Source organism: Petromyzon marinus, chromosome 16 (assembly GCF_048934315.1).
Source record: "Petromyzon marinus isolate PM22_M1 ecotype Great Lakes invasive population chromosome 16, UKy_Petmar_22M1.pri1.0, whole genome shotgun sequence".
Classification (NCBI taxonomy): domain Eukaryota; kingdom Metazoa; phylum Chordata; class Hyperoartia; order Petromyzontiformes; family Petromyzontidae; genus Petromyzon; species Petromyzon marinus.
In genome coordinates, this window is record NC_133682.1 from 1,014,286 (window position 1) to 1,042,285 (window position 28,000).

The 28,000-nt window shown below is 50.5% G+C and overlaps 2 protein-coding genes across 2 annotated transcripts; both read left to right on the forward strand.

Moving 5' to 3' along the window:
• On the forward strand, positions 1 to 8,889 carry WDR55 (WD repeat domain 55). Its single transcript, XM_032955642.2, has 9 exons — positions 1 to 84; positions 526 to 704; positions 3,604 to 3,944; positions 4,124 to 4,224; positions 4,751 to 4,838; positions 5,496 to 5,675; positions 6,547 to 6,646; positions 6,944 to 7,113; positions 7,352 to 8,889. Exons 2-9 carry the CDS (start codon positions 633 to 635, stop codon positions 7,713 to 7,715), a joined length of 1,416 nt encoding a protein of 471 aa, XP_032811533.1. The 5' UTR covers positions 1 to 84; positions 526 to 632; the 3' UTR covers positions 7,716 to 8,889.
• A 941-nt stretch (positions 8,890 to 9,830) lies between these two features.
• LOC116943025 (nuclear pore complex protein Nup98-Nup96-like) lies at positions 9,831 to 28,000 on the forward strand. Its single transcript, XM_032955627.2, has 19 exons — positions 9,831 to 10,073; positions 12,247 to 12,369; positions 13,785 to 13,982; positions 14,638 to 14,786; positions 15,853 to 15,960; positions 16,998 to 17,184; positions 17,895 to 18,085; positions 18,433 to 18,564; positions 18,904 to 19,045; positions 19,160 to 19,246; positions 19,685 to 19,810; positions 20,954 to 21,069; positions 21,801 to 22,039; positions 22,705 to 22,860; positions 23,128 to 23,408; positions 24,039 to 24,152; positions 24,541 to 24,679; positions 25,156 to 25,333; positions 25,842 to 28,000. The coding sequence occupies exons 2-19, from the start codon at positions 12,282 to 12,284 to the stop codon at positions 25,968 to 25,970; spliced, it is 2,760 nt and encodes a 919-aa protein (XP_032811518.1). The 5' UTR covers positions 9,831 to 10,073; positions 12,247 to 12,281; the 3' UTR covers positions 25,971 to 28,000.

Below are 28,000 nucleotides of genomic sequence, written 5' to 3' on the forward strand. Positions count from 1 at the left end.
GGGTGGAAGGGGGTGGGGCCTCATCGTGTCGGCGGACCACGTGGAGTGGACACCGCAGCCAGGGTGGAAGCCGAACCCGGCCAGGTTAACTCTTAACGCTACCCCCCCCCCGTACCACTAATCTCACCTTTACTGCTAACTCACACTAACTAACCTGTATTCAACCTCACCGTAATTCCTAACTTGTCTCTACCCCGAACCTAACTATAACCCTAGGCTAACTAGAACAGTATTTCTAACGGCCTATCCGTAAACACTCATCCTAACCTAAAGCGGCCGCCCGAACGCTAACCCTCTCTACCTTACATAACCCTAACTTAACACTAGCCTACCTTCAATAGAACTGAACACTAACCCCTAAGATAACATTAATATAACCTATCTACAACATTTTGACCATAACCTCGAATGTACTATTTAACACTAACCCTTAGCTTTACACCAATCCTGACTTAACTGACCGTATTCTGACTCTTAACTCGTATCCCCTGACCTGACCCGTGTGTTGCTCTTAAACTCGGGCAGCGTTGCTCCGGCACCTCGCGTTGCGCCGCCGCCACGTGGAGCCGGCTCCGCTCAAGACGTCTTCTACCGCGTCGGCCTTCGTCACCCCGCCTCACCCCCGTGAGCTCATGCCGCACCTCTCCTCCCTGAGCCTGGATGTCACCCCGACTGCTGCTGCCTCGTGCCCCGGGGTCACCATGGTAAGGCTGGCGTGCGGTGTCTCTTATCTAGGGGGTTGCGGGAAGTGGCGGGGGGGGGGGTCAGTGCCTCCCGGATCCTCCAGGTGCGGGGACCGAGCAGAGCTGATGTCATCGTGGTGGTCTCACGTCTTCGTTTGTACGTGTGTTGAGGCACGCATAACATTTTCATTTCGTGTCCATCGCACCCGACGTGCTCAGAGCAGCGATGGCCATTGTACAGGCACAGGCCCCCGGCTGTGATGATGAGTAGTGTAAAATCGCCTCACGGCATATCTCATGGATACAATAGACGTGTTGGTTCGTACAATCGGACTCGTGGGTCAATGTGCGTTTTACATCGGCATTTGTTTAAGCTTGGAGCGGTGGCGCAGTGGTTAGCGCACTGCGCTGTGGTTAGCGCACTGCGCCATGAACTGTGGAGAAGCGCCATTGCTAATGTTAAGGCCAGTGTTATTGACCAATGTGTTGAACTACTTGTATGTATGTAGTGCTTCTTTCGCACCGTACGTAGCCAACCGCGCTGAGCCGTGGCTCACCTCAGTGACGAGTGATAGCTTAACCGTTCCTTGATTGCACCCCTTCACCGCGAGCTGACTAGTGTGGTGAAGTATGGACATGGGAACAACGACCTATTTCAACAGGGGTGGGTATGCAAGATACGACTGTGGATCCCCCTCCTTTCTCCAGACTCACTTTTACTGAAATTGCATACCTGTTAACCCCTTATCAGTGCCTGCCTTATTACAGACCAATTCAGACCTTATTGGTCACCCCATGCCCTTATAAATATACAGTGAGGGAAAAAAGTATTTGATCCCCTGCTGATATTGTACGTTTGCCCACTGACAAAGAAATGCTCATTCTATAATTTAAATGGTAGGTTTATTTGAACAGTGAGAGACAGAATAACAACAACAAAATCAAGAAAAACGCATATCAAAAATGTTGTAAATTGATTTGCATTTTAATCAGGGAAATAAGTATTTGACCCCCTCTCAATCAGAAAGATTTCTGGCTCCCAGGTGTCTTTTATACAGGTAACGAGCTGAGATTAGGAGCACACTCTTAAAGGGAGTGCTCCTAATCTCAGCTTCTTACCTGTATAAAAGACACCTGTTCACAGAAGCAATCAATCAATCAGATTCCAAACTCTCCACCATGGCCAAGACCAAAGAGCTCTCCATGGATGTCAGGGACAAGATTGTAGACCTACACAAGGCTGGAATGGGCTACAAGACCATTGCCAAGCAGCTGGGTGAGAAGGTGACAACAGTTGGTGTGATTATTCGCAAATGGAAGAAACACAAAAGAACTGTCAATCTCCCTCGGCCTGGGGCTCCATGCAAGATCTCACCTCGTGGAGTTGCAATGATCATGAGAACGGTGAGGAATCAGCCCAGAACTACACGGGAGGATCTTATCAATGATCTCAAGGCAGCTGGGACCATAGTCACCAAGAAAACAATTGGTAACACACTACGCCGTGAAGGACTGAAATCCTGCAGCGCCCGCAAGGTCCCCCTGCTCAAGAAAGCACATACATGCTCGTCTGAAGTTTGCCAATGAACATCTGAATGATTCAGAGGACAACTGGGTGAAAGTGTTATGGTCAGATGAGACCAAAATGGAGCTCTTTGGCATCAACTCAACTCACCGTGTTTGGAGGAGGAATGCTGCCTATGACCCCAAGAACACCATCCCCACCGTCAAACATGGAGGTGGAAACATTATGCTTTGGGAGTTTTTTTCTGCTAAGGGGACAGGACAACTTCACCGCATCAAAGGGACGATGGATGGGGCCATGTACCTTCAAAACTTGGGTGAGAACCTCCTTCCCTCAGCCAGGGCATTGAAAATGGGTCGTGGATGGGTATTCCAGCATGACAATGGCCCAAAACACACGGCCAAGGCAACAAAGGAGTGGCTCAAGAAGAAGCACATTAAGGTCCTGGAGTGGCCTAGCCAGTCTCCAGACCTTAATCCCATAGAAAATCTGTGGAGGGAGCTGAAGGTTCGAGTTTCCAAACGTTAGCCTCGAAACCTTAATGATTTGGAGAAGATCTGCAAAGAGGAGTGGGACAAAATCCCTCCTGAGATGTGTGCAAACCTGGTGGCCAACTACAAGAAACGTCTGACCTCTGTGATTGCCAACAAGGGTTTTGCCACCAAGTACTAAGTCATGTTTTGCAGAGGGGTCGAATACTTATTTCCCTCATTAAAATGCAAATCAATTTATAACATTTTGACATGCGTTTTTCTGGATTGTGTTGTTGTTATTCTGTCTCTCACTGTTCAAATAAACCGACCATTAAAATTATAGACTGATCATTTCTTTGTCAGTGGGCAAAGGTACAAAATCAGCAGGGGATCAAATACTTTTTTTCCCTCACTGTATCTACGTGACTTTGACGAACGACCCAAAGAATAAGATTAGAGATTAACTTGTGAGTGATTACGCCGCATATTTGCTTGACCCTAGAGCTGGTGAACTGCAGCTACGATTAACATCTGCAATATTTACAGGAACTGATCCATCTTTATCGACCAACGAGGTCCTTGATATCTTCAGATCGCCTTCTCAGTACTCCAAGGTCAATTATTATTTGCTGGGCTGATCGGGGGTTTGCCAGTGCAGCTCCCAAACTTTAGCACGCTTTGCCTTGGCTAATAATTAAAATCGTGAGCCATATTTAAGTCTGGTTTGAAAACTAATATCTTTAAACTGGCCTAGTTCTGGCCGTTTAATCTGGTTCTGTTTATTTCCTGCTGTCCATACATGGTGTCCCAACAGTACGAAGTCACATGGTGTACTGTGCAGTTGTCTCCTTGCGCCTCTGCATGAATGCGGTGCGCCGGCCTCAGCTGTCGTTCAAAGCGCCTGTCTCTCGTCCCACTCAAGGAACCCGCTGAGGAGAAGGGCGACCCAGAGCCGAGCAAGACGCTGGGGGCTGTGAATGAAGAGCAGCAGCAGCAGCGTGTAACTGATGCCTCCAGCATCGAAGCCGATCTTACGACTCATGGCGGTGATCACAGAGAGGAGCATGAGAAGCCGGATAAAGATACAGACGATAGTGATGAGGAAGATGAAGAGGAAGAGGAGGAGGAAGAGGAGCCTCCCAAAGAGCCGCGCGTGAGAGAGGCGCCAGAGGACATCAAACTGGAGGCAATCGCGACCACCATGTGCATGCACCCGTCACGCGACGTGATGGCCGTGGGCGACCTCGATGGAGATATCTTCCTGTGAGTGAAGCTGCTGCTGACTCTTCCTCTGACCTGTGACCTCCCCCCCTACCCCACTCCCTGCCTACACCCTCCATGCACCAGACTTTAAAGCAATTTTACATGGTCTTTTGGCATGTGCGCCCTTGTGAGCCGATGTATTTCCATCAGCGTGTGGTCGTGCATGTTTGCGTGCGTAGGTACTCGTACTCGTGCACGGAGGGAGAGACGCGCGAGCTGTGGTCCTCGGGACATCACCGCAAGGCGTGCCGCGGCCTCGCCTTCTCTGACGACGGCGCCCGTATGCCATGCACACACAAGCGCACGCACGCACACACGTGCAGAGACAAATGTCTCCCGCGTAGCCCACGTAGGCGAGGTGGAGCAGGTGCTGATGGCGAGTGGCACCTTTGAAGGTTGGCCACGGCGTACCTATGAGGGGGTGGTGAGGCTCGCACCACGCTGGCCGGCCGCCTTTGTCTCCCCACCAGTGCTGATGTTAAATTACGCACGGCACCAGTGGTTCGTGTAAGACCGAGTTGACCTCGGGAGGCCCTTAACCGGTTCAGATATTCCCCACTGATGTTGGCACATGCGTGGGGAATCGAATGTGGGTCGCCGAGTTCATAGCGCATTGCGCTAACCACTGCGCCACCGCTACGTGAACGCGCAGAGTATGTGTGCATGCGGCAAGCAGTGCGGGCGGGAAGTGTTACGCGCGCAAATATGTCGGTTGCGTGACGCGCACACAGGGCGTTTATCGACGGGCGTCGTGCCTTCCTGGCCCTCGTGAGCCGTGTGTCACATCTGCCTCCCTTCCCCAACAGAGCTCTACTCTGTGTCCAAAGACAAGTCTGTGCTGCTGTTTGACGTGGAGCAGGGCAAGCTGGTGAAGAGGATTCAGAAGGCTCACGAGTGAGTGGCCCTTCAATCATTGGCTGAAACCATTAATACATATGGAGGACCACAGAGCTTTGAAAACTGTTGGTAGCACCGGCTCACCGCCTGGCTGCTACCTACCAGCTCCTGTCTGTGGTTTCTCAGTGATCGTGAGAGATAGGATTTTCACAAACGATGACACAATAGAGTGTTTTGGGTTAAACAAACCATTACGCTTTATATAAACCTAATAAACATTATTTCGCACTGTGTTGGAGTTAAGACTGTGTTAGGATAAAAAGTGTTGAAGTTAGTGCTTGGTTAGGGATAGGGCTTGCGTAGAGGATTCAGGAATTTGTTTCATGGCAGAACTGTGCTTCATGGTATTTAGTGAATGCTTTTTTCACAGAGCAGCAGATCCACAGAAAATAATGAAACACATACATATATGCGTCGATGTTATGTGTGAGTGGACGTCAGCTCACGTTACCACAGAGCCACGTAACGGCCTTCTCCTCCAGCATGTGCAAGGCAAACCAGTCCGCCCGGCACGCCCTGACAGACTTCACAGTCGGAGACGACGTGCGCAATGGTAGGTCAGGCTTCGGCGTCTCTCAGCAGGTCGTGCTCCGGCGTTTGCTAATCTCGCTCTCCCCTCGTGCCTCCGACTCTCACCTTTGCGGCTGCACGCAGCTCGGCCATCTACAGCCTCGCGGTGATCGACGAGAACCTGACAGCGACGGGCGGTGACGACGGCGTCGTGCGCGTGTGGGACTTCCGCCAGGGGACGTACGTCATGGAGCAGCTGGAGCACACCGACTTCGTCAGCAGCATGGTCGTGGGAGATGACAAGAGGACGTTGCTCACCACTAGGTGAGCGGACCGGCCACCGCCCGCAGCCTTAGCGAGGTCCCGCGGCAGGGACTTCACCGGCACGCGGACGACAACAACGGCCCGCGGAAGTGGATATCGTCGAGCCGCCACGGGAGAATAGCGACCTCCGGTCTAGAGTGCCGCATTAGGTCGGGTCAAAACCGAGTAGTTATTACTGCTTTTGCTGTTGGGGTGCAGTTCGGGTCGTCCCAGTGAATGTGGAATGTCGGGCCAATGTTGGCCCGACAGTTTCAACTGCATGACGTTGGCCACGTCACCGGCCCATGTTGACGAGGTCCAGTGGTAGGGCTGCGTTCGCCGCTTGTTACGGAGGTTCGTCGTTTGGATCCAGCGGCCTCCCTGATTAATACTGTGAGTTTATTAATTATTAAAATACTACACGCCGTCTGTTTCACGGTCGATGTTAGAGATCCCGTGATGTCAGTCACAAGAGTTGGCCATCATGTGCCGGTGTCACATGCCAAATGTGAAACATTTCACGCAAATTACTCAATTAGAATCTACACAGCAATTGTCGCCTGCTACTGCCAGGACTCTCCTGAAAAATATCCATGAGACTCAATGAGGCTTTTATGAGTAAACAAGCACCAAACTGCTCGCGCGATGTAATTTAAGTTTTAATTCATCACTGCGGTGATGTCACTTCTGTTCTTTGGGTCTATCGGTAAAGTCACTTAGGTTCAAAAATAAAATTAAGTCAAGATGTCACTTCTGCTTTATGCAGAACTGTGCGCTATGGTGGAACTGTGCTCCTTAAAATCACTGGAAAGTGTTGAAGTGTCGCTGGCGAGGCCGTGTTGTGATGAGGCTTTGCGTGACGGCTGCTGTCACGATCGCCGTGTGCGAGCAGTGGCGACGGGACGCTGTGCGCCTTCAACGTGCGGCGCCGGAGGTTCGACGTCAAGTCCGAGGTGCAGGACTGCGACCTCACCTCCCTCGCCATTGTCAAGGTGAGCCCACCGTGACACCGCGTTGTTGGGGTTTTGCTTCTCGTCCGGGTGAGGACTCGAGAGACCGGGTTGAATGGCGCTGTGTGAAATCAGATTTTAGTTTGAATTAACAGTCTTTACAAAAATGAAGCAGACAAAGCTGTCGGGAAACGGGGCTACACGGAGCGACACGCAGTGGCTATATTGCAGACCGACGTCCAATGATTCCAGTGGTGTCTTGCCTGATGATGGTGGCGGTTGTGGCAGTTGTGGTTTTTCTCGCGTGGCGGCGGTGGTGGCGGTGGCACGTGTGAGCAGGAGGGGACCAAGGTGGTGTGTGGCTCGAGCGAGGGCTGGCTGCTGCTCTTCAACTGGGGTGGCTTTGGCGCGGTCAGCGACCGGTTCTCCACGCGCACCGAATCGGTCGACTGCCTGGCACGCGTTTCAGACAACCTAGTGTGCACGGCCAGCATGGACGGCATCATCAGGTTCCTGCCCCACCATCGTCATCATCATTTATACCGCACCTCACATATGTTCCACTTTGTCCCATGTGTTCCGTGTCTCTTGGCCCGTGTCCCACATCACCAATCTCGTCTCCTATCATTGTATTCCGTGTTCCGCTTGTGATTTTCAGGTCAATCTAATCTTAGGCGCCGTACCGCTGGTGTGCGCATGTGTGCTACCCCCCTCACCCCACCCGCTTTGTTTCACCACCATGTGCAGGGCGGTGAGCCTGCTGCCAAACCGCGTGCTCGGCGTGGTGGGGCAGCACGGGAATGACCCCATAGAGGCGCTGGTGCTCACGGGGGATGGACGCTTCCTGACGAGCTGCGGGCACGACCAGCTTGTCAAGTTCTGGCCGGCAGATGAGCTGCGCCGGCGCAAGGTCAACGACTACCGGCGCCGCGTGCAGAAGAACCGCCCGCTCCTCGGACTCAATGCCAAGGCCGACACGGCCGACGATTTCTTCGCGGGGCTCCTGGAAGGGGCGCCAGATCCGACCGCGCCACCGCAAAGTTCGCAGGGCGGCAAGCGCCGGCACGAGTCCGACAGCGATGACTCGGATGACTCGGATGACTCGGACTGAAGGTGGGGGTGGTGGAGGGAGATCGGGACTGCGAGCTCCAGACACACGTTTGAGACGTCACGCACACACAGTGAGCGAGTCGAGATGCGTGAAGGTGATGCGAGGGTTGGCCGTAGAGGACCGATTTTGTTTGGTGCCGTTTGCCTCTTTTTCAACTCTACAACCGAGCCGCGCCAGGGCCATGCTGAGCCAGCGCTGCGCTCCTCGAGAGGCGCCAGGATTGTTTTTCCACTGCGCGAAACGTGCCGTGGCGTGCCGCGGACGTCGCTAACAAGGCGATCGGCGTGTAGGCAGTTGTGTACTAACGTCACGCAGCGAACGGGTCGGCACGCGTGTTATTTCTATTACGTGATTATTTACGTTTGTTTACCTAGGAAAGCCTCATTGAGGCTCATGACTATATTTTTGTCAGGGTCCTGCGAAATGTTTGCGTTGAGTGCTTTGTATAGTTCTAGATTTGAAGCTTTCGTGACTGCAAGGATCCATACTCTTTGGTTCTATTCGGTAAAGTCACGTAGGTAAAAAATAAAACAACATTTTTTACCTACGTGACTTTACCGAATAGAACCAAAGAGTATGCTTTGTATAGTGCCAATTGAGTGATTGTGCTGCGCACTTAACATTTGGCAAATTTAGACCACGACCCTGACACAGTGGCCGACCCTTGCAAATAACATCACGGGATTCTTAACGTCGACAGTGAAGCAGACGGCGCGTAGTGTTTTGTATAATTAATACAACCCGCAGTATTAATCAGGGCGGCCGCTGAATTCCAGTCGTGAACCTCTGCAACACGAGGCAAACCGTGAGGGTGCGTCATCGCCCCATGATCCCGATATCCCAGGAGAGATGGGCACTTGAGTCGGTGGCGAGGTAGACTGGCGAGGTCTTTGTTGATGGTTCGGTGGTTGTCGTTGGCAAGAAAACGTGTCAACTCCCTTGCAGCTTGTATTTCCCTGCGAATATTTGGTGGCAGAACGTTCGCTGGAATAGTCAGGCCCGGGGGGTCGGCGTCGGTTTCAGCGTCGCGGTTACGATGCGCGTCGCGTTCTTCAGTTGTGCATCGAGCAGTTTCGAGGACGAGCTCCCGGACTTCCAACGACATCACCGAACGCGAGCGATGTCGCAGACGTCTTCCGTTTAATAAAACATCCGTGTTCCATCGTCTTATGAATCTTGACAGTTGACTGGTTGAATCCACTTGAAAATCCACTTGAAAATCGGTCAGTCGTTGACCCCCCCTCTCCACCAATTTCGAGCTGTCCTTGGGGCCCCCCTCTGACACAGCACCCCTACAGTGTAGTTGCGTCAAGGATGATGATTCACTCTCCATAAATCTTCTTCCCGCACCGCGCACTCACGCCCAACGCGCTCGCCCCCGAATCTCTGAACCTCGCTCCGCATTCTAAAATACAGCTTGGGTTGAAATTAAACTCGTGTGACGTGTCAGCACACAGGGTCACTTGCCCGAAACGTCGCCTGGTTAGATATTTTATTTTAAGGTGACAGTTCTGTTGACGAGTGTGCAGAATACTTGTTAATTGTGCCTGTGTATCACTGCCAACGCAGCAGCAGCCGCAGCATCACCACCAGAGCGTTGTCTCTGAACCCCGCCATCAAACTCCTCGTAAGGCGCGGGGGACATCACCCCGCCGTGACGCCTCTTGTTACGGTGAACGTTTGTTTTGGTCTCCGTGGCTGCCTGCGATTCAGACGCCATTCCCTCTTTCATCGCTCTGAGGTAAAAGCGACCACAAATCACAAACGCCTTCCGTCTCATTGAATAATAATAATTTGCCCTGACTGGGGGAAGCGCCACCCGCAACAACGCCTTCTAAATGACAAATGTCAACGACTGTGATGCGTCACGTGCTGCGTCACGTGTGATAAAGCGCGGCGACGTCACGAACCTCTGGCGGGCTCGGGCGGGAGACCGCCGAGAGGGGTGGTTTGTGGGGAGGGGGTGCTACAGGGGGCGGGGTTTGAAAGGTAGGGGGCGGGGTTTGTAGGAAAAGAAAGGCGAGGGTTTAGAGAAAGGGGCGGAGTGTTAATGAAGGGGGTGGGGTTTTAATGAAAGGGGCGGGGTTTTAATGAAAGGGGTTAGGTTTTGGGGGTAAGGGGGCGAGGCTTGGTGAGGAGGGGCGAGCAGGGAGAGGTCACGTGGCACGACTGTGGCGCTGTGTGTCTGGAGGCGCCGAGTGACAACAACAACAACGGCGGTGACGACGACGACGAGAAGCCACGATCGGTCGGATCTCTCCTCGCTCGCTCCTGATCACCGTTAAGCGACGAACAACGCATCTTGAGGAGGTCAAGCTGCGTCCCCCCCCCCCCGAGTCGTCGCAAGCACGCGAGAAGGTGAGCGTCGAGTCGCCAAATCAAGTTTCGTGTTTACATGGCGTTGCGTGTGTGGGGCGGTGGGGGTTACCGCGCATGTTGGTTGAGGTTGTCAGGCGTAAATAATACGAACTTTACACGTTCGTTCTCGTTCAGATTCGTTCCTGAAGAGGAGATGGTGTGTAATATGCGACGTTTCTGGCAGTGGCCCTTATAGCGATGCGATTATGACGATAGATTATGACGAGAGGATTGTCGCTGTGAAGGGCCGTTAAAGCGTCACGCCGCCTATTGTATATTTGTATAATGAGGGCAGTGTTAATGACAAATTTTTTTTATTCGTATTAATAGCGAATGCGCGGCCAATACAATTTTACAATTCTTCGCATTGATAAGCACAGATCGCTGTCGATTGGTCGAGCCCGTTACCACCGGCCAATGGTGGCTCGCTATGCTGCGTCACGTGAGCGCTTGTTGCCTATCCGCTGTATGGAATGTAACGCGTGCTGCAATGCGGGACCCGGGTGACCTGACCTCACTTGACCTGACCCGTTTACTTTGACCCGAGCTGACTCAGGGTCCCTGTTGCCCATGGCAATGGCCAATGGAGGTCGAGCTGAGGGTTGCGTTATTCATCTGCGGCGTTGCGCAATCTGCCGCAGGCGGGGTCTAGACCGGTCGCGACAGGATAGAACCAGTATGGACTGGTTCGGGGGCATTGGATCGGGAGGGGGGGAATTCAAGACTGACTGGATCAGTGGGAACTGGATCGGGGAAATTAGATCAGTTGGTGACTAGATCAGGGATATTGGATCAGTTGGTGACTAGATCAGGGATATTGGATCAGTTGGTGACTATATCAGGGATATTGGATCAGTTGGTGACTAGATCAGGGATATTGGATCAGTTGGTGACTAGATCAGGGATATTGGATCAGTTGGTGACTAGATCAGGGATATTAGATCAGTTGGTGACTATATCAGGGATATTGGATCAGTTGGTGACTATATCAGGGATATTGGATCAGTTGGTGACTAGATCAGGGATATTGGATCAGTTGGTGACTAGATCAGGGATATTGGATCAGTTGGTGACTAGATCAGGGATATTGGATCAGTTGGTTACTAGATCAGGGATATTGGATCAGTTGGTGACTAGATCAGGGATATTAGATCAGTTGGTGACTATATCAGGGATATTGGATCAGTTGGTTACTAGATCAGGGATATTGGATCAGTTGGTGACTAGATCAGGGATATTGGATCAGTTGGTTACTAGATCAGGGATGTTGGATCAGTTGGTGACTAGATCAGGGATATTAGATCAGTTGGTGACTAGATCAGGGATATTGGATCAGTTGGTTACTAGATCAGGGATATTGGATCAGTTGGTGACTAGATCAGGGATATTGGATCAGTTGGTGACTAGATCAGGGATATTGGATCAGTTGGTGACTAGATCAGGGAGATTGGATCAGTGGGAACTAGAACAGGGAGTCAGAGGGACTGGATTATTGGGGAACTGGATCAGTGGGAGCGAGATGAGGAGTGACTTGATCAGGGAGATTGTACTCGTGGGGACTGGACTAGGGGCATTGGATCAGGGGGGACTGAATCATGGGGGACTGGATCAGGGAGCATTACATTATGTAAATCCTTGGATACTAGATCAGGGGAGACCTGACTGTGTAATGCAGCACTGGAGGCAAAGTTTGGTGGATGGCACACATGTGAAATTCCCTTCCCATGGGCGTTGAGTTGCCATACCCTGGCTCACCTGGAGAAGTCAATATAGCAAATGGATAATACCCATCCGTTTTAATCGGTACGGAGGTGGTCTTGCCCCCTTGCGTGCATTGGTTTTCTCTGGGTGTTCCGTTTGCCTCCCAAATATATAAACACTCATTAACTGGCTAAAATAATCTTAAAACAAAACCCCAAAACAGTACCCCCTGAACAAGTAGAGGATCGAGAACTGTAGTATTTTGTACATTTGTCCTATTGTTGTTTGCTTTATTGAAAGGGAATTATAATATCTCTTGGAGAACCTTTTAGTCGACCTGATTCTCGATAAACATTTTCCTGGTTGCAGGTGGCATAGATACGTGACGAGTCTGCACAAACAAAGTGAGTGATATACTGAAGGTGGATCGTTTATCCTAACAGTGTGTGTTTTATGCATGTGAATATTTCAGTGCTCGCAGGCAAACGACCCCTTCGCTGAGCGACCATGTTTGCACAAAAACCCTTTGGAAGTGGATTCGGCACCAGCGCAGGCAGTGGCGTCTTAGCCGCTCCCTCGGGGCCCTTCGGCACAAGTAAGTGACATAGCGACCATTCCCTGAGCCACCAATGTTTCTTTCTTTTCCATGACTACATCTCCTGTGTCCCTTTCCTTCCTTAGTCCCTGAGTCTTCTCTGTCTCTTGTCCCCGGCAGGGTAGTTACGTGGCATCCATTGTTGTGCCAGTTTTAACAGCCAAACTCCATTCCTCATTTTTTCCCTGCCCCAGTCCAGACATTTAGTTAAACTGTTCAGTCTGAACACATAATGTCCATCTGGCGATCGACACATTATGTGAATGCAGTGGACTGATAAATATAAAAATCTGACGAATGGATATTGCGTTTGAGATTTAGAAGTAGCCTCTAAAATGTCAGTGTATGCTGATCAAAAAGCAATTGGACAGTGTTCATTATTGAAAACTTCATGATTACATTACGAAGGTTAATTTATTACGCATTTCTTCAGTAGCCATTCAACCGAAGTAAACTCGGGCTTTTAATTCATATCTTAATTATAATTTCACGTGCTGCCAACAGTTCAGCAGTGGTGACTGGAGCACAGCCCAGGGGATGTTGAGTTGTAAATGCGTGTGTGGGATCTCACAGACACATACGACACAAAAGGGGGGGGTGGGGTGGAGGGTTTACATAGTTGCGTAGCGCAGCACTAGCTAGTAGTGATGTCCAGACAGTGTCTGTGTGTGCTTCGTAATATTATATCACCACTGCATATGTGATATACGGCAGACACTGGGTTCGGTGGTGGCTTGTTCGGGAGCACAGGCTTTGGGGGTCTGTTTGGCAACAACGACCAGTTTAAGCCAGGTACGGCCGTGGAGGTATAATACACGTAGCTAGTACTTCAAGATGGGCTGCTAAGGTATTCCCCCATATCTGTTGGCTCGTGGAAGGGAAGCCTCATATTACTCTGGGTGTTGGTGTAGCAGCAGCATTTAAGTCGTTAGTTCAGGCATGGGGAAGCTGTGGATTGTGTGCCAGATATAACCCACTACTTTATTTCATACAACCCATAGTCATAGGAGGCCTACCACTTAAGAATGACCCACAAACAATATATTTTATTTTATTTTGATGGCCCAGGTCATTTGGGATCTCACCTGGTCAAACAAAATAACATTTTATTTGAAATGTATCCATCACTGCAAGCATCACTGCCACACTAACCAGCTACATGAAGGGAATACTTTTGACTGGGCAAGACTATAATTTTACCGTACTCTGTCACTCAAGTGCCCTTTGAGGTTAGAGGAGTGTCTCAGATGTGTGTTAATGTGTGACTGCACGCCAAAGGAATTTAAACGTCATATTCGGTCCTCAGAAAAAGGTTCCCCACCCTAGCTTTAGTTTTTAATTTGTCTCAAGCAGTATATTATTCTGCACTGCACCGTTGCATGTGTATACATCTTTGCGTCTGTTTTTGTGCACAGGTGGGATGTTTGGAACAGGTAGTGCTTTCGGACAGCCCGCCAATTCGACGGGTGGCACAACAGGAGGGTTCGGCTTTGGCGCAGCTCCGAATGGGGGGCTGTTTGGAAACGTCCCCAGTGGAGGAGGGGGACTCTTCTCAAATGCCCAGCAGAACACAGGTGGTGTGTTTGGGCAGAACAAGCCAAACACATTCACAGGTGTGTGTGTGTAGCAGCATATGTCATTGTCACAGATGTAAAATAAAAGTAAATTGTGCAGCCTTGTACCGATCCACTGCTGGATTTCGGCCTCCCCACACCATCTCAGTAATATGGGTTATTTGACTTTACCACGCTGAGCAGCAACACTGCTGTTAACATGACTGGGAAAAGAGCTTTACTTGTCAATTCCCTACTGGCCAATATTTATAGATACAAGATAAAAACTTGCTGCTTCCTATTAACTTATACCCGGTTTAAAATGTGTTGAATAATCGCAATTTTTTATGAAAAATATCCAGGTTTTTTATAGTCTCGGAGAAGAAAGAAGTACTCAGAAATGTTTAATAACGAGTGATTTATCGTATAATGTTAGGCGAGGTATTGTGCTGTACATATAGTAAATAGTTCACATTTTCGTGTTATATATATGCAGGAAAACCTTTGGTTGCACAAACACGTGACTGTGCGTCGTGCACATTCATTGCAATCACAATAACTTAGAAAACATGACAGTTGTATGTTTAACTGGCTCAGGGATGTTGTCGATTGTTCATGGTGGTGACACCGGCAGTGATGTTATTATCTAGCGAACGCTATTTGCATTGCGCCCTCATAACAAAACGCGACCTCGGACATGTGGTCGGGGACTCAGGGTTTGGCGGAAACACAGGGAGCCTTTTTGGTGGCACGGGCACCAGCGGGAGCCTGTTTGGGGGTGGCGTGGCAACGGCGAATGCGGGCAGCGTGTTCGGGGCACCGTTCGGTGCGGCGACGCCAACCGGCACCACCATCAAGTTCACCGTAAGTCGTTGACAGCAGCAGTGGGTGTGAGACTCTAAGACACTCGAGGTGTACTTTATTACGGTGTTTGTGTGTGTGTAGTGGCTCTAACTGGGGCTTATATTATCTTTGAATATTTTCCGAGTCGCTGGAAGACTTAAATAAGTTCGTGACTAGTAGTCGCAGGCATATAGAGGTGTATACTGTGTGTGGTTTCCAGGTGCATAAATATTTTCCGGGTCGCCAAGCTAGACAGATGCGGCTAATTATTAAGACCTGGATGTAAGAATTCAACCCTTTGGAAATGGTTTCCAGGTGGCTCAAGAGGTCAGATCACCGAGCTGGCACTGCTGAGATCCTGGTTTTGAAACCAGATTTCAACGCCTTGTATTTAAACCAGGATCTCACATGTGCCGAGTTAATGGTGTTGGCCAGATCACTAGCGGTTGTCCAAAAAATCCCATTAAATTTGGTTCCCCACATCCCTCGAAAATATTTATCTATTGAGACTTAAAAATATCGATTCGAATGTCTTGCAACAAACAGGATGAGTTGGAACATGCTACCTCCTGTGATGTGCATCAGACGTCACTTGAAGGCATGTCCGAGGTAGCTCTGATATCCGCTTGGGTCGTTCTCTGACATGAGTTTTATTGCTGTGAGAGAGATCCAAACGGATACTTTGTCTCATGATGCCGATGGCACAACAGGAATAAATATGGAGGTGGTGAAGGAAAGACAGCTTTTTAATTGTAACATTTATATTTGCGTGTATCATTCACAGGAAGTTATTTTAAGGAAGAAAGTAAAAAAAATGTTACTTGTATTGGCTAAACATCCCAATACAAAAACCACCTGCAAATCACTCAATTTGAGATTATACCTAGCAACGTCACCCCAACTGGGAACTTGCCAGGACACTCTTTCAAAAGTCTTGAGACTTAGGCTTCCCTGGGTAAACGAGCGTAATAATTGTTATAATTTGAAACAGGAGAAATCATGAAGGCAAGTTCTATAAAGGTTGAGTGGAGGTGGACCTGTGCAGCTCGTGCTAACGGTGTGTGTCCGCGCGTGTGTGCGTGCGTAGCCCGTTAGCGGCACTGACAGCATGATCAAGAATGGGCTCAACACGCAGATCTCCACCCAGCACCAGTGCATCACTGCCATGAAGGAGTACGAGGCCAAGTCGCTTGAGGTGGTGCATGATTTTTTGTCATACTTGATAAAAACAAAACTTTTTCTGGCTGGTACGTGTAGTACGTGGGCAGGCAGGTGCTTAGTGATAACCTCACCCGCATCCAACAGCGTTGGGCGAGGTTTGTACATCGCCTCCACCCACCCTCCACCCCGGCTGTGTATCCCACGCAAATAGACGGGCAGTGCTGGTTAATACCAATTTTTTCACCTGGCTAATCCCTTCCAATTAATCGTCTAATTTACAAGGGTGTCTCGGGGATCAGTTGACACAAAATAAAAATATAATGAAACTTATACAAACATTCACATCTATTCCCGGTGCAGTTTATGTTTCTATAATCAATATCACATCATAGTCCAAATGTCTAAATCAATATATATGAAATTAAATATCGCACAGCCAGTAGTGTCCTCCACGAGATTCCTAAATAGAGGCCAATATAGACACCACTTGTACCAGTCATCAGCCAGCCTAAAGACATTTCAATCTGTGGCAAATGGATGAATGAATCTTGTTAAATGTTTACGATTATCGATAATAACAAAAACAAACTTATCAGCCCTAGTTGTAATCCATTATGATTGGTGATGGGAGCATTTAACCATTGGTATCATGGAATTGCCAGAGTTTATCTTGGGATTTGCCAAAGCACTCCATCTACTATCGAGCCTTGGAATTAACACCAAAATACCATTGGTTTGAATGGAGACCCAGGAATCGACATTATTTCAATGATTTCTGGATTTTCGTTCAATTGAATTGGATTGTTGGGACAACATGAGAATAATCCAATGGAATCCTATCAGAATTATGACCACGAATTATGACAATCTATTAACTCGTAATTTTTCATAATTGCAAATCTAATTTCCGTTACTAATAATACACCTAATTTATTATGAATCTGAAATAACCAATACTTTACCCCCACAACTCGACACGCGTATCTCAAGCATGATAGTCAACTTTTAATTGACGAATCGTTTGCGATTCCCGGGGCCTAATTGTGCAGTGTCAACCTTGCACCTTTGCAGGAGTTGCGGTTGGAGGACTACGCTGCCAACCGCAAGGGCCCACAAGCCGGCTGTCTCTTCATGTCGCCTGCCAACAACGCCACCACGACCTCTGGGCTCTTTGGCACTGGCAACACAGGCACCAACAACAACAACATCGCTGGCAGCACAGGCCTCACCTTTGGACAAAAAGCTGGGTTTGGCACCGGTAAGAGAACGTGACTCCGCACACACACGGCGTTTGTGTAGAAATATTTCCCAACATCCTGCTGTCTGGCCACAATGTGGTGAAGGAAAAGAGGATGTTCCGAGTAATAAATGGCTCGATAAGATCGAAGAAGATTGCATGGAACTGGGAATTGCACCCCGTTTATTTAAATTGAGATGCTTCCATAGTGTGATCGTTAGCACATTTGAATGCATAGGTCATCGGTTCAATTTCATCTCCTTACGTGGCAGTTGAAACAATGGTGCAAGTTTATGAAATCTCCCATCCAACTGTCCTCTCAGCATTCTGAATGGGTATACTCTTATTCGATTTCCAGGTCACGTTTGGTGGGGTAAAGTATGGGTGCTCTGAACTCTTCCTCCAAAACTTTTGGCCAGCGTAGAGGAATATGCCAAAATATCACTAGAGGGCCTCTTTAGACCTCCCTCTAGTGGAGACTTCCGCCAGCAGTTTTGTGAGTAAGCAGTTATGGGCTGCAGCTTTACCTATGCCATATATTTTTTTATCTGAATTAAACTTTAAACATCCACCAGTAACCTCATGCCTGAAGCAGGAACGCCGCTTCACTCTTCGATGCAATAATTCGTGTGAATTCTATTAAGTTGCAAGTTTATTAGATTGACAAAGGTCTGACGAGGCGGGTGGTGTCATTAACGTTGTGTGTGTGTGTGTGTGCGCGGTTGACGCAGGTTTCACGACTGGTGGCACAGGAATGTTTGGGCAACCTCAGCATCAGCAGCAGCAGGCACCCAGCGTGTTTGGCCCCAAGCCGTTTGGGCTCGTGGCGCCCATGAACGGTGGCGGCATCACACAGGGCGGGACGGCACCAGGATTCTCCTTCCAGGCCTCGGGATTCGGGCCGGGCGCCACTAACACTGCGGTACTCACCGCACTGGCACTCACAACCGTGCCCGCCATGCCGCGCTCGTGATTCAGTGATTGTCATGTGCAGTTAATGTCTATATATTTAATCGTCAAATAAAATTCTATCCTTATCCATAAAAATATCGTTCTGTAATGGGGATGAATTAGTCATCATTTTCAGTCCGTGCTTCCAGACTCAACGACTTGGAACAGTGTAGAGTGGCAGGGGGCTACATATTTGTGTTTATAGTGAGTGGTAAGGTTTTGTGTTTTTAATCTGTGCTTGTACAACACTGCCAATGCTTTTACTGAATGTTTCTCTTGAGTGACAGAATGTTGCCTTTGTGTGTATTATTTGGGCAGGGTGTATTTGGGAACAGCGTGCCGGTGCAGCAAGGCTGCATTTTCGGTGCTGGAAGCAATACTGCCACAGCCTTCGGATCCAACGGAGGGCTCTTCCCTAGCAACAATACTCTGTTTAACAACTCTTCTTCGGTGAGCATCAGCAAGACTGCCAGATCTTCATGCCCACCTCCCCCACCTGCCAGCTGTGGGATGAGGACGAAAGGTGTTGGTGTTTGGTTAGCTCCCCCACTAGCATTGGTTCAAGCAAGCCTGACTGCCAATGAGACACCGCATGTCAAAACTATGTTGCTAAAACTATGGACTTTCAGTTGGCCGTGTGGGTGATGGGATGCAAAAAAATTTCTACTGACATTGTATGTGTAGGGACAGTAATGTCAATGGGACGTTGCATAATGTTTTGTTACGTATATCCTCCACAATGACGCCAATGGTTATTTTGCATCCCCTACTTACGTCCGCGTGATGCAGGGTTTGTTTCACAACAAGCCAACGGCGGGCTTCTCCATGCCCACGGCAAACGTGCCGACTTTTGGACCGCTCGGAGCGGGATCGTTTTGCGCCAAGCCCGGCGGCCTGACCCTCGGCAACACTGCATCCGGCCAGCTTTTCGGTGAGTAGCACGTAACCGGGCTCGAGCGTGTCTCCACACCACGCTGCGGTGTAAGAGCGTAGCACGATGGGCGGGTACTAACGAACTCGCTATGGGACTGCTTTGGTTTTGCAGGGTTTCCCAGCAACAACGGCGGATCTGGCATTTTGCAGAACAAACCGAACGCAGGGGTGCAGCCTGGCACCCTTGCCGGCATGTTCGGTGAGTCGCGTCGGCGTACCGCACGTTCGCGTTAGTGATTTTGCACTGCGCAGGCATGAGAATCTATCGATATCTGATTATTGAAGTAATTGAGTATCGGTTCGGTTACTCGATTAATCAGATAACACAAAATTTGTTGAACGAAAATGGTCTCAAATCTTTTCTTCTCACGTGCGCCGCTGGACGGAAGGTGATGGGCGGGCGGCGCTTGGTGACATCGCCAGCATCCTCGGTTGTGCCCCGCTTGGTCTTGGCTTGGAGGGGGTTTCCTGCTTTCAGGAGGCAGGATGTCTGGCCGGTCGTCACTTTTAAAGGGGGCCCGATTAGTCCACCACAAGAGTGGTAGTCGGTTACAATTTTGGTCAACTTAATTGACCAATCTTGCCAGCTCTAATTCTAACGTGCCACGTGTGTGTGTGTGTGCATGTCTGGCGGCAGGTATGAACTCGGGACAGAACATGCTGTTTGGCGTTCCCCAGCCCAAACTGGCGGGCCTCTTCAGCAGCAACCCTTTCAGTACCTCCAACCCCACTCTTGTGCTTGGGAACAGTTCTGTTCCTCTTGGTGAGCAACGCAACACGATGTGGAGTTACATAGCACTGTAATTGTGACCGCACCTCCACCGCGCTATGCACAAACAGTGGACATATTTCTTTTATATATCGAGGGACAGTCAACCATAGTGTCAAAAATGGAAGTTCTTGAGCCGGCACTTCAACAGGTGCAGGGAGTCGACAGCATGGGGGAAGGGAGTTCCATTCTGAGTTGCCGGAGCAGAGAGTGCATGGAAGAAGGGAATATAGTGAGGTGACAGGGGAAAGGTAGCAGAGTGCGTTCAAGGGAATAGAGTGAGGGACGAGAGGCAGGAGAGTGCATGGAGGGGATATAGTAAGAGTGGAGAGGCAGATACTGGCAAGTCTATAGAGGACCTTGTGATCATGACATTGGTCCGGGTTCCGACTTGGAGCCGGTGAAGGGATTTGAGATCGGAGTATCTGGGCGATATGGCTTCGTCTTTGAGTGCCGGTGAGGAGACTGGCAGTGGCATTTTGGGTCAGGTCTTCTGGAGCAATGAGAGGGAAACAACTGGGCTGGCAGCACATATTGCAGATGGGATTGTGTTACGTGAGATTAATTTATTTGATATGGCCAAAAACGCAATTAATCTAAACAAGTCATCAGCACTCACGGGTGCTAACCACTGTGATTTCTGTGTTAACGTTCCAGTAGTCCTGATTGAATTTAACAGGGCCCACACTCACAGCAGCTATGCAACGGTAATGTGTAAAACTCACCTTCTAGAACTGCTGTTATGACAACGGGCTATTGAACAGGTATTCCGGTTGAGTGGGGCTGGAGTAATGATCAGATATTTGTGTGTGTGTGGGGAGCGGTAGTGGACTGATTAACTCTCTGCGTTGCATCACCCGGCGATCCAAGTTCAATTCCCACTCGCAACCAATAACAGTGGCGAATAATTGAACCTATCCTGGGCCTCCCTTAGGTTGTCTTATCCTGAAATGAATACCTGTGTTGTGTGTTAACATCAGTTTTGGGGAGACAAAGGTGGCCAAGCGTGGTGCTGGCCAACCCATCCCTTCGTGTGCTGTGCTGGCCGTAATAGGTTCTCACAAACAGCACTTGCCCAACAGTATCTTGAAGGCTATATGAGGGATCTTCACCTTTGTTTTGTGTCAATGCGTGCAGACATTAATGCACAGCAGCTGCAGGTGCAACAGCAGGTGCAGGCGTTGGCGCTGTCGCCCTTCGGAGACTCTCCACTCTTCAGCAACCCCACTTCTGACCTCGCCAAGAAGCAGCAGGTCAGAGCCGGCACTCGCGACGCCCAAGGGCAGGGGCTATTGGTGTTGGCTGAGGGTTGGCACCTGTGTGTGGCACCCGTGATGATATTTGCTCGGTGCCACCACCACCTTACCCCCACGGGATTCGATACGTTATTACAGTTTGCGATTGGGATTCAGATCAAGATTTGGCTCTTTATGTTGTTTTAACCGTCTCGTTTGTACTGGTTCTCGTTGAGTTTATCCCGTTTGCACGATTGGCCTTAGTTGTATTGTGATCATAACATAGGCATATACTGTGCATATGGTGTGATTTATTCTTTCATGCACAATCTTATCCATGTATCGTATATTTTCAACAATGATTAATGTACCATTACTTGCTTCACATCTGCCCAGTCACTGGCAATTTCATGAAACCCCCATTACTGTGTTACACTCAAAGCATTTCAATATAACACTGGGGCAACCTCCCATAGTTTGGAGGTTCAGATATGCAACCGAGATTTGTTTAATTTGATATTATGGTCTGCACCTTACCTGGGATATATGTAAAGAGTTGGGTTATGTCAAAAACCAACATGGGCAGTGGCCATTCTCTGTTTACAGCCCTGAGCCAGAGGTAGAAATTCCACATTCCTTTGGCAGGCATGGGTCTATTCAAAGAACAAGCACTGCTGACGTTCCACAAGGTGGTACGGCTGGTCTGACCCTCGTGCGTTGTTCCCTCTCGCCGTCCCGTGTCTCCGCAGCTGCTGAAGCCTACGAGTACCACGACGCAGAAGTCACTGGTCACTCCGAGCCACTACCGCCTGTCCCCCCGCGCCACTGCGCGCGTGCGGCCCAAGGCACTGGTGCCAGGAGGGGCCCCGAGGGCGACCCCCGGGCCCCCACGCACGCAGATGGCACCCCTCCACCTGCAGGGCCTGAACGGGGATGATGGGCAGGAGGAGGACGAGGCAAGGGCGGTTCAGCAGACATTCACCCCACGGTGAGCCAGCGCAGACACAGGTTGTAGGAGCAAGTACTGTTGAAGGCCGGCACGGCACACAGAGGCGGTGGGTGGCCAGCACCACGCCCGGCCCGCCTTTGTCTCCCTGGTGGTGATGTTTACACACCGCACCGGGTACTCATTTTGAGGATGAGTTGACCCAGGGGAGGCCCAGGACCAGTTAAAATGATCGTCAGTGGTGTTGGCCGTGAGTGGGAATCAAACTCGGGTCGCCATGTTAGTAGCGCAGCGTGCTAACCGCTACACCACCGCTCGCTACTACAACAAAGATAAAGATCCCCCATATAACCTTAACAGACTGTAGGGGCAAGTGTTGTTAGCAAGCACCTATGAAGGCCGGAACGGTACACGAGGGGGTGGGTGGCGAGCACCACGCCTGACCGCCTTTGTCTCCCTTGTGGCGATGTTTCCACACCGCACCAGGTACTCATTTGAGGCTGAGTCGACCGGTCCTGGGAGGCCCGGGACCGGTTCAGATAATGGTCACTGGTGTTGGCCGTGAGCGGGAATCGAACCCGTGTCGCCGGGTTCATAGCGCAACGCGCTAACCGCTACACTATTGCTCGCCCCTACAACACACACGGAGACACAACCACACCCTTGGTTCTTTGCGTTGATGGGTATGCCGTGTGTTTCGCTCGCAGGAAGAGTGTGAAGAAGCTGGTGATTGTGGCGGCCAAGACGCCTCCTCCTCCCTCTCCATCAACTCCGTCCTCCCCGCTGGCCACCTCGCCAACGCAGCGCCATCAAGAAGCCGATGACCTGGCCCCGCAGTCTGTTTACCCCGAGCCGGCAGAGCGGTAAACAGCACCACCACTGCCAAATTCAATGTCATGCGTTGGTCGTCCAGATGGACGTTGCAGAGTGCATCGCATAGAAACTATTGATCCAGGTCGCCCTTTAAAAGGCCTATTTTTTATCGTGTCTGCATATGTTTATTTCATCTCTTGCTTAAATAACGTATACAGACCGACTGCTGAATAGCTTTTGTCTTGTTTTGGAATTTCCGTGGTTGGATATGGGAGATCAACATGCCACGCTGTTTCCACTCTTGTGTTCACGAGCAGCCCCTCGCAGGAGAGACACCAGGAGGGAGACCACCACGATGAGGTGGATGGCAAGCTGGGTGGTGGTTGCGATGGTGGTGGGACAAATTTCCGTGAGGCACGGACGGGCCCCCAGCGCTCGCCCCCACACTCTCCCGGTCCGACCAACGGTCCCGCTGTCTGCCACAGCAACGGTCTGAGCTCACCCGATGGATCGGTGGGAGAGTTTAGCTCTAAGGACGCGTGGGGCAGCGAGCAAGAGAGCAGAGAGCGGGACACCCAGAAGCAGCCTCACCCCGCAGGTACGAGATAATGCTACAAGTCCTCTTTCGAATGGGTGAGAGAGATTGCAAAAGTGTGTGATTGGATTTGTGATTTAATTTTTATTTTGACCAAGACCCGGTCAAGACTAATTTGACCACTTTCATTATCATCAGTGGTCATGGTCTATTCAATGTCAGATGTCGGCTTCCCCAAGTTACCATCACCCCCTCTAGTGGTCTTGTAATGCAACAGTTCATCTTTGTCCTGCACATGAGCTGATTTCATTGTTTCATTACCACACTGGATGTCCTCTGGCTTGCTACTGCTTCGGCTGCTGCTTGCACGCGTGGCTTTTCTCTGGGCACTCCGATTTGCTCCCATGTGCAAACACTCATGAATTGGCCGATAGCACCTTAATGTATAGTGGATCTCAGAGCTTGGGGGGGGAATGTTGCACCACCTCACTGCCTGGCTGCTGCTGCCTTCCCGCTCGACTGTGATTCGTCTTCACGCCTCAGAGTCGTTCTCTCTCAGCGAGAGCGAGCAAACGCCATGCGACGGCGTGTTACAAGTTGACTCTTATCGATATGATGAAGATGACCGCAAGACTGGTGCAGTGCAATCCGGCTTGTGTCGTAAGGTGCGTGTTTGTGTGTCGTGCCGGGCAGGCATGGTTCTGACTCGGGCCGGGTACTTCACCATCCCCTCACTGGAGGAGCTGGGGAGGATGGTGGACGAGGATGGGGTCTGCACCGTCACTAACTTCGTCATCGGACGCGTTGGTAAGGAACTAAAGAAAATGTTAAATCTTCCGTTGCATCATCCGTGAGAATAGGCAGGCTGCTACGGGGTACTGTATTAAGGTAAAATCGCAAACATTAAAATAAATGTCTACATCGGTGGGTCAGTGAGTGAATGAGAGGGGGAGTGGGTGAGAAGGTGAGTAGATGAGAGAGTGAGTATATTAGCAAGTCGCTGGGTGTGTGGGTGGTTGAGTGAGCGTGTTGTTTTTGATTTGAGTTACCGTGGTGCAACACTTTGGATGACATTAAACAGTGCGGTAGACCGAATCCTCACAATGGTTGGAGGAATCCGTCAGGGGAGTTCAGTGTGGGGAGGTGATCTTGCGGAATCAGGTCGTGCACTCACGTGGAGCGGTGCTTGTGCCAGGCTACGGCTCGATACTCTTCCCCGGCCGTATGGACGTGAGCGGGCTCGACCTGGACGCCATCGTGCACATCCGCCGCAAGGAGGTCATTGTTTACCCGGACGACGGCAGCAAACCCCGCGTGGGCCAGGGCCTCAACAGGTGGGTGGGCATCGCTGGCACTCGCGTTGCCGGCACGGCACAACCGGGCGACCCGCACCAACAGTCTTGCTGAACGCATTCACACGGTCAACTCGACGCATTCGTTGACAACACTGTGGCCTTTAAAGCAAATTCAATAAATCCGATGTTCTACTGCGGTCCTGCGCTCTCGCTGTCATGCTCCCCGCCTTCAACCTGTGCGGGCGAACGTATTCGGCGCGTTCACAACTAACTTGCAGTGCACGAATTGTTTGAGTAAGACGTGTGTGTGTGTATGTGTACACGTTAAGGCTTACATAGCCTGGCAGAAGCCCCGTGGTGACGTCATCCACCACTTAGTTGCGAATGGCCGTTGGTGTTGTTGTAATGCTTCTGCCAATCGCATTGACCGGGCCTCACTCTTGTGCCCTGCCTCCTCTCCATCTGTCCACCCCGTCCCCCCCTACTGTGCACGGTTCTGCCCGGGCGGTGCACAGGCGAGCGGAGGTGACGCTGGACGGGGTGTGGCCCACGGACAAGACGAGCCGCACGCCGATCCGCAGCCCCGAGCGGCTGCAGCGCATGGAGTACGGGGCGCGGCTGGAGAAGGCGGCGCTGCGCCAGGGCGCGCGCTTCCTCGAGTACCGGCCCGAGAGCGGCTCCTGGGTCTTCGAGGTATCGGCACGATCGCCGTCGCCACCCGCGCTGATGGGCAGCATCTAAATTGCGCGCAGATTCCAATTAAGGGACGTTATTGAACATCTCGGGGCTCCGTCGCTCAGGATTCCCTGGCTGTCTGTTAGAAGGCATGGGTCCCCCTTTTGTTGACCTGCTGCTTCCTTAATCAGCTTACCCCATCAATATCTCTATTCTTATTTTAATCTCTCTCCTCTGCTTCATGAGACCACTACAATGATGTTCTCTTGATCCCTTGCCAAGCACAATGAATCTACGTATCCTCGTTCGGTTTGTCTGCATTTTCTTTATTGAAAATAGGAATGAACCTAACAAATAATTACTTTCATTCCTATTGTGGTTTGTAATTGATATCTGAATTAAACACCTCAACGTAATTGCTCACGTGTGTCTGCATTGCATGATCCCCCTACGACCCGCACGAACTAGGAAGGTCCCCACCCAGCAGTGGATTGACTGGAGCGCTTCTGTGTGTGTGCGCGTTCAGGTGAACCACTTTTCTGCTTACGGTCTCGCCATAGAAGACGAGATTGAGCAGCAGAAGGAAGATGAGAGACGGCTGGTGGTGGGAGTGGCGGAGGGGTTGACGAGGGCTTGGCACGCTGGGCAGACATAGCAACAATCTCCCGCATAGGCCATTAGTCGCAGCCCTTAGGGGATAAGCAATCTTAGCTTCGGGAGGTAAAGATCCCTTCGGAAAACTTAACTGGAACAAACTGTAGGGGTAGCTTTTGACGCCACCTCTGTTAAGATAAAAGTACACCTAAGTGTTTAAGCTAAACAAAATCATTGAATGTTCGAGTGGGGGGGGGGGGGGGGGGGTTGGTCCATTGTAAGTGGCGCCCGCTGAGGGAGATGCTAGTTATTATTAGGAGTAAACGAACTTAGACTTAATAAATAAGTTAAAATCTGTTTCACTCGGACGTGAGGTCGTGACTGCTTGTGGTCGGCAGCGAGTGGCACCCGCGTAGCTCCCTGACCTGGCTTGAGGGCGGCTGTGGGTGTGGGTGTCGGTTGTGCCAGCGTGGCATCGGGTAATTTCGGCTGGATCTGTCTGGATCGGCAACCCGTAAAAAAGATGTCCACACCTACCTGGAACGCCACATACAGTATGCCTCTTGCTGTGGATACCTGTCGCACGCCTACTGCGGTTATATTAGCGACCCAGAAAATATTCAGTAGGGAATAATTCCCTGCATGGTGCATGGCATTGTTGATGCAGCATCACGCTCGATTGTCAACAACTGCGCTTAGATCAGCCCTTGCTTAATGACTGATGTGCACACAGACAGGCACAGGTCCATACGCTCACGTGTTCAGATCTCCCTGTAATGCCACGGGGGAGCATGGGAAAATGTCATAACATTGTCACGTCACACTACTCGTATAACACCGTCTCGCACCTCTCACACCACGCCACTCGTCTCACGCCACTTACGTCACACCACTCATCTTACGCCACTCCTATCGCACATTTCTCAACTCGCATCTCACAGCTTGCGCTTCGCACCACTCTTGCTCTTCACTTTTCTTCAGCACTCTTCACCATACCGCAGCCCAACCAGCACTATGATCTTACTCCACGCTCATCTCGCCCCGGAAATCTCTTACAATTTTTCTCAAACCACTCCCCTAACACCGCTCATTTCACAACACACTAACCTCGCACTGCTACTGAGCTCACACTACTCTGTAAGTATTGTTGAAGGCGTCTAACTTAGGTACGTTAAAGTTTACGGTCGTACGCGAGGAGCGAATGTTGGCGTTTGCGCGAATGTTTTCTAAGACCACGTAATGGAATTGTGTTCACGGCGGTTGGCAGTGCCACCGGTGTCACGAATCACGGCTGTCCGGGACGGAGTGACCGGAGCAAGTGATGTGTAGCATGCACCCGGCCTGTATCGTGAAACCCAAGGTTTCACAGACATCACTCCTCACGACCCACTGCGGTCCGCTTTCTCACCATTTATCGGCTCCGTTCCGAACATACAAGTTGAAGCCGTTAATGCGCTGCACGTGCCCGATGATGAGTGGACAAGCCCCAGGCGACGTAGCAAGAATCTAATGTCTGAATCTAAATCACCTGGGTAAGACGTGGACGCCACCGTGTTCATTGCTACCGTCGGGATGTGTGCAGCGTGAAGTCGGTCGATTGGTAATCGTAGAAAGTCGGAACGTGGTGTGTCGTGAGAACCGGACTGTGGACAAATCTGGCACGTGTTCCATGCATGCAGTTGTTCCTGGACCGAGTGGTTGTGCCTCTGGCCATCCCCCCCCCCCTCCAGCTGCTGCACTTGCATCCGTGAACTTTAGGGTTGCCACCTTTAGTACAAACCAAACCCGGTGAAACAATACCGGTACAAGAGCTCCGTGCAGATCAGTTCCTGCTGCCACCTGGACAGATGCCAACTGCCAGACTGTACCGGGAGGGGGGGGGCAAACCCAGAGAGGTGGCAACTCTGTCAGCTGTTTATGCGCGATACATCGGCCATCGTGTTGCTGAACAATGCGCGCATGGTGTTATAAGTATTTTTATGCTCTCCGCCTATCGGGGAGTGAGGTATAAATCGAGGATTTTGGAAGGGGGGGGGGGGGGTCCCGTATAAATGTGAAGTGTCTTACACATCAATAAAGTGGCGAGATGCA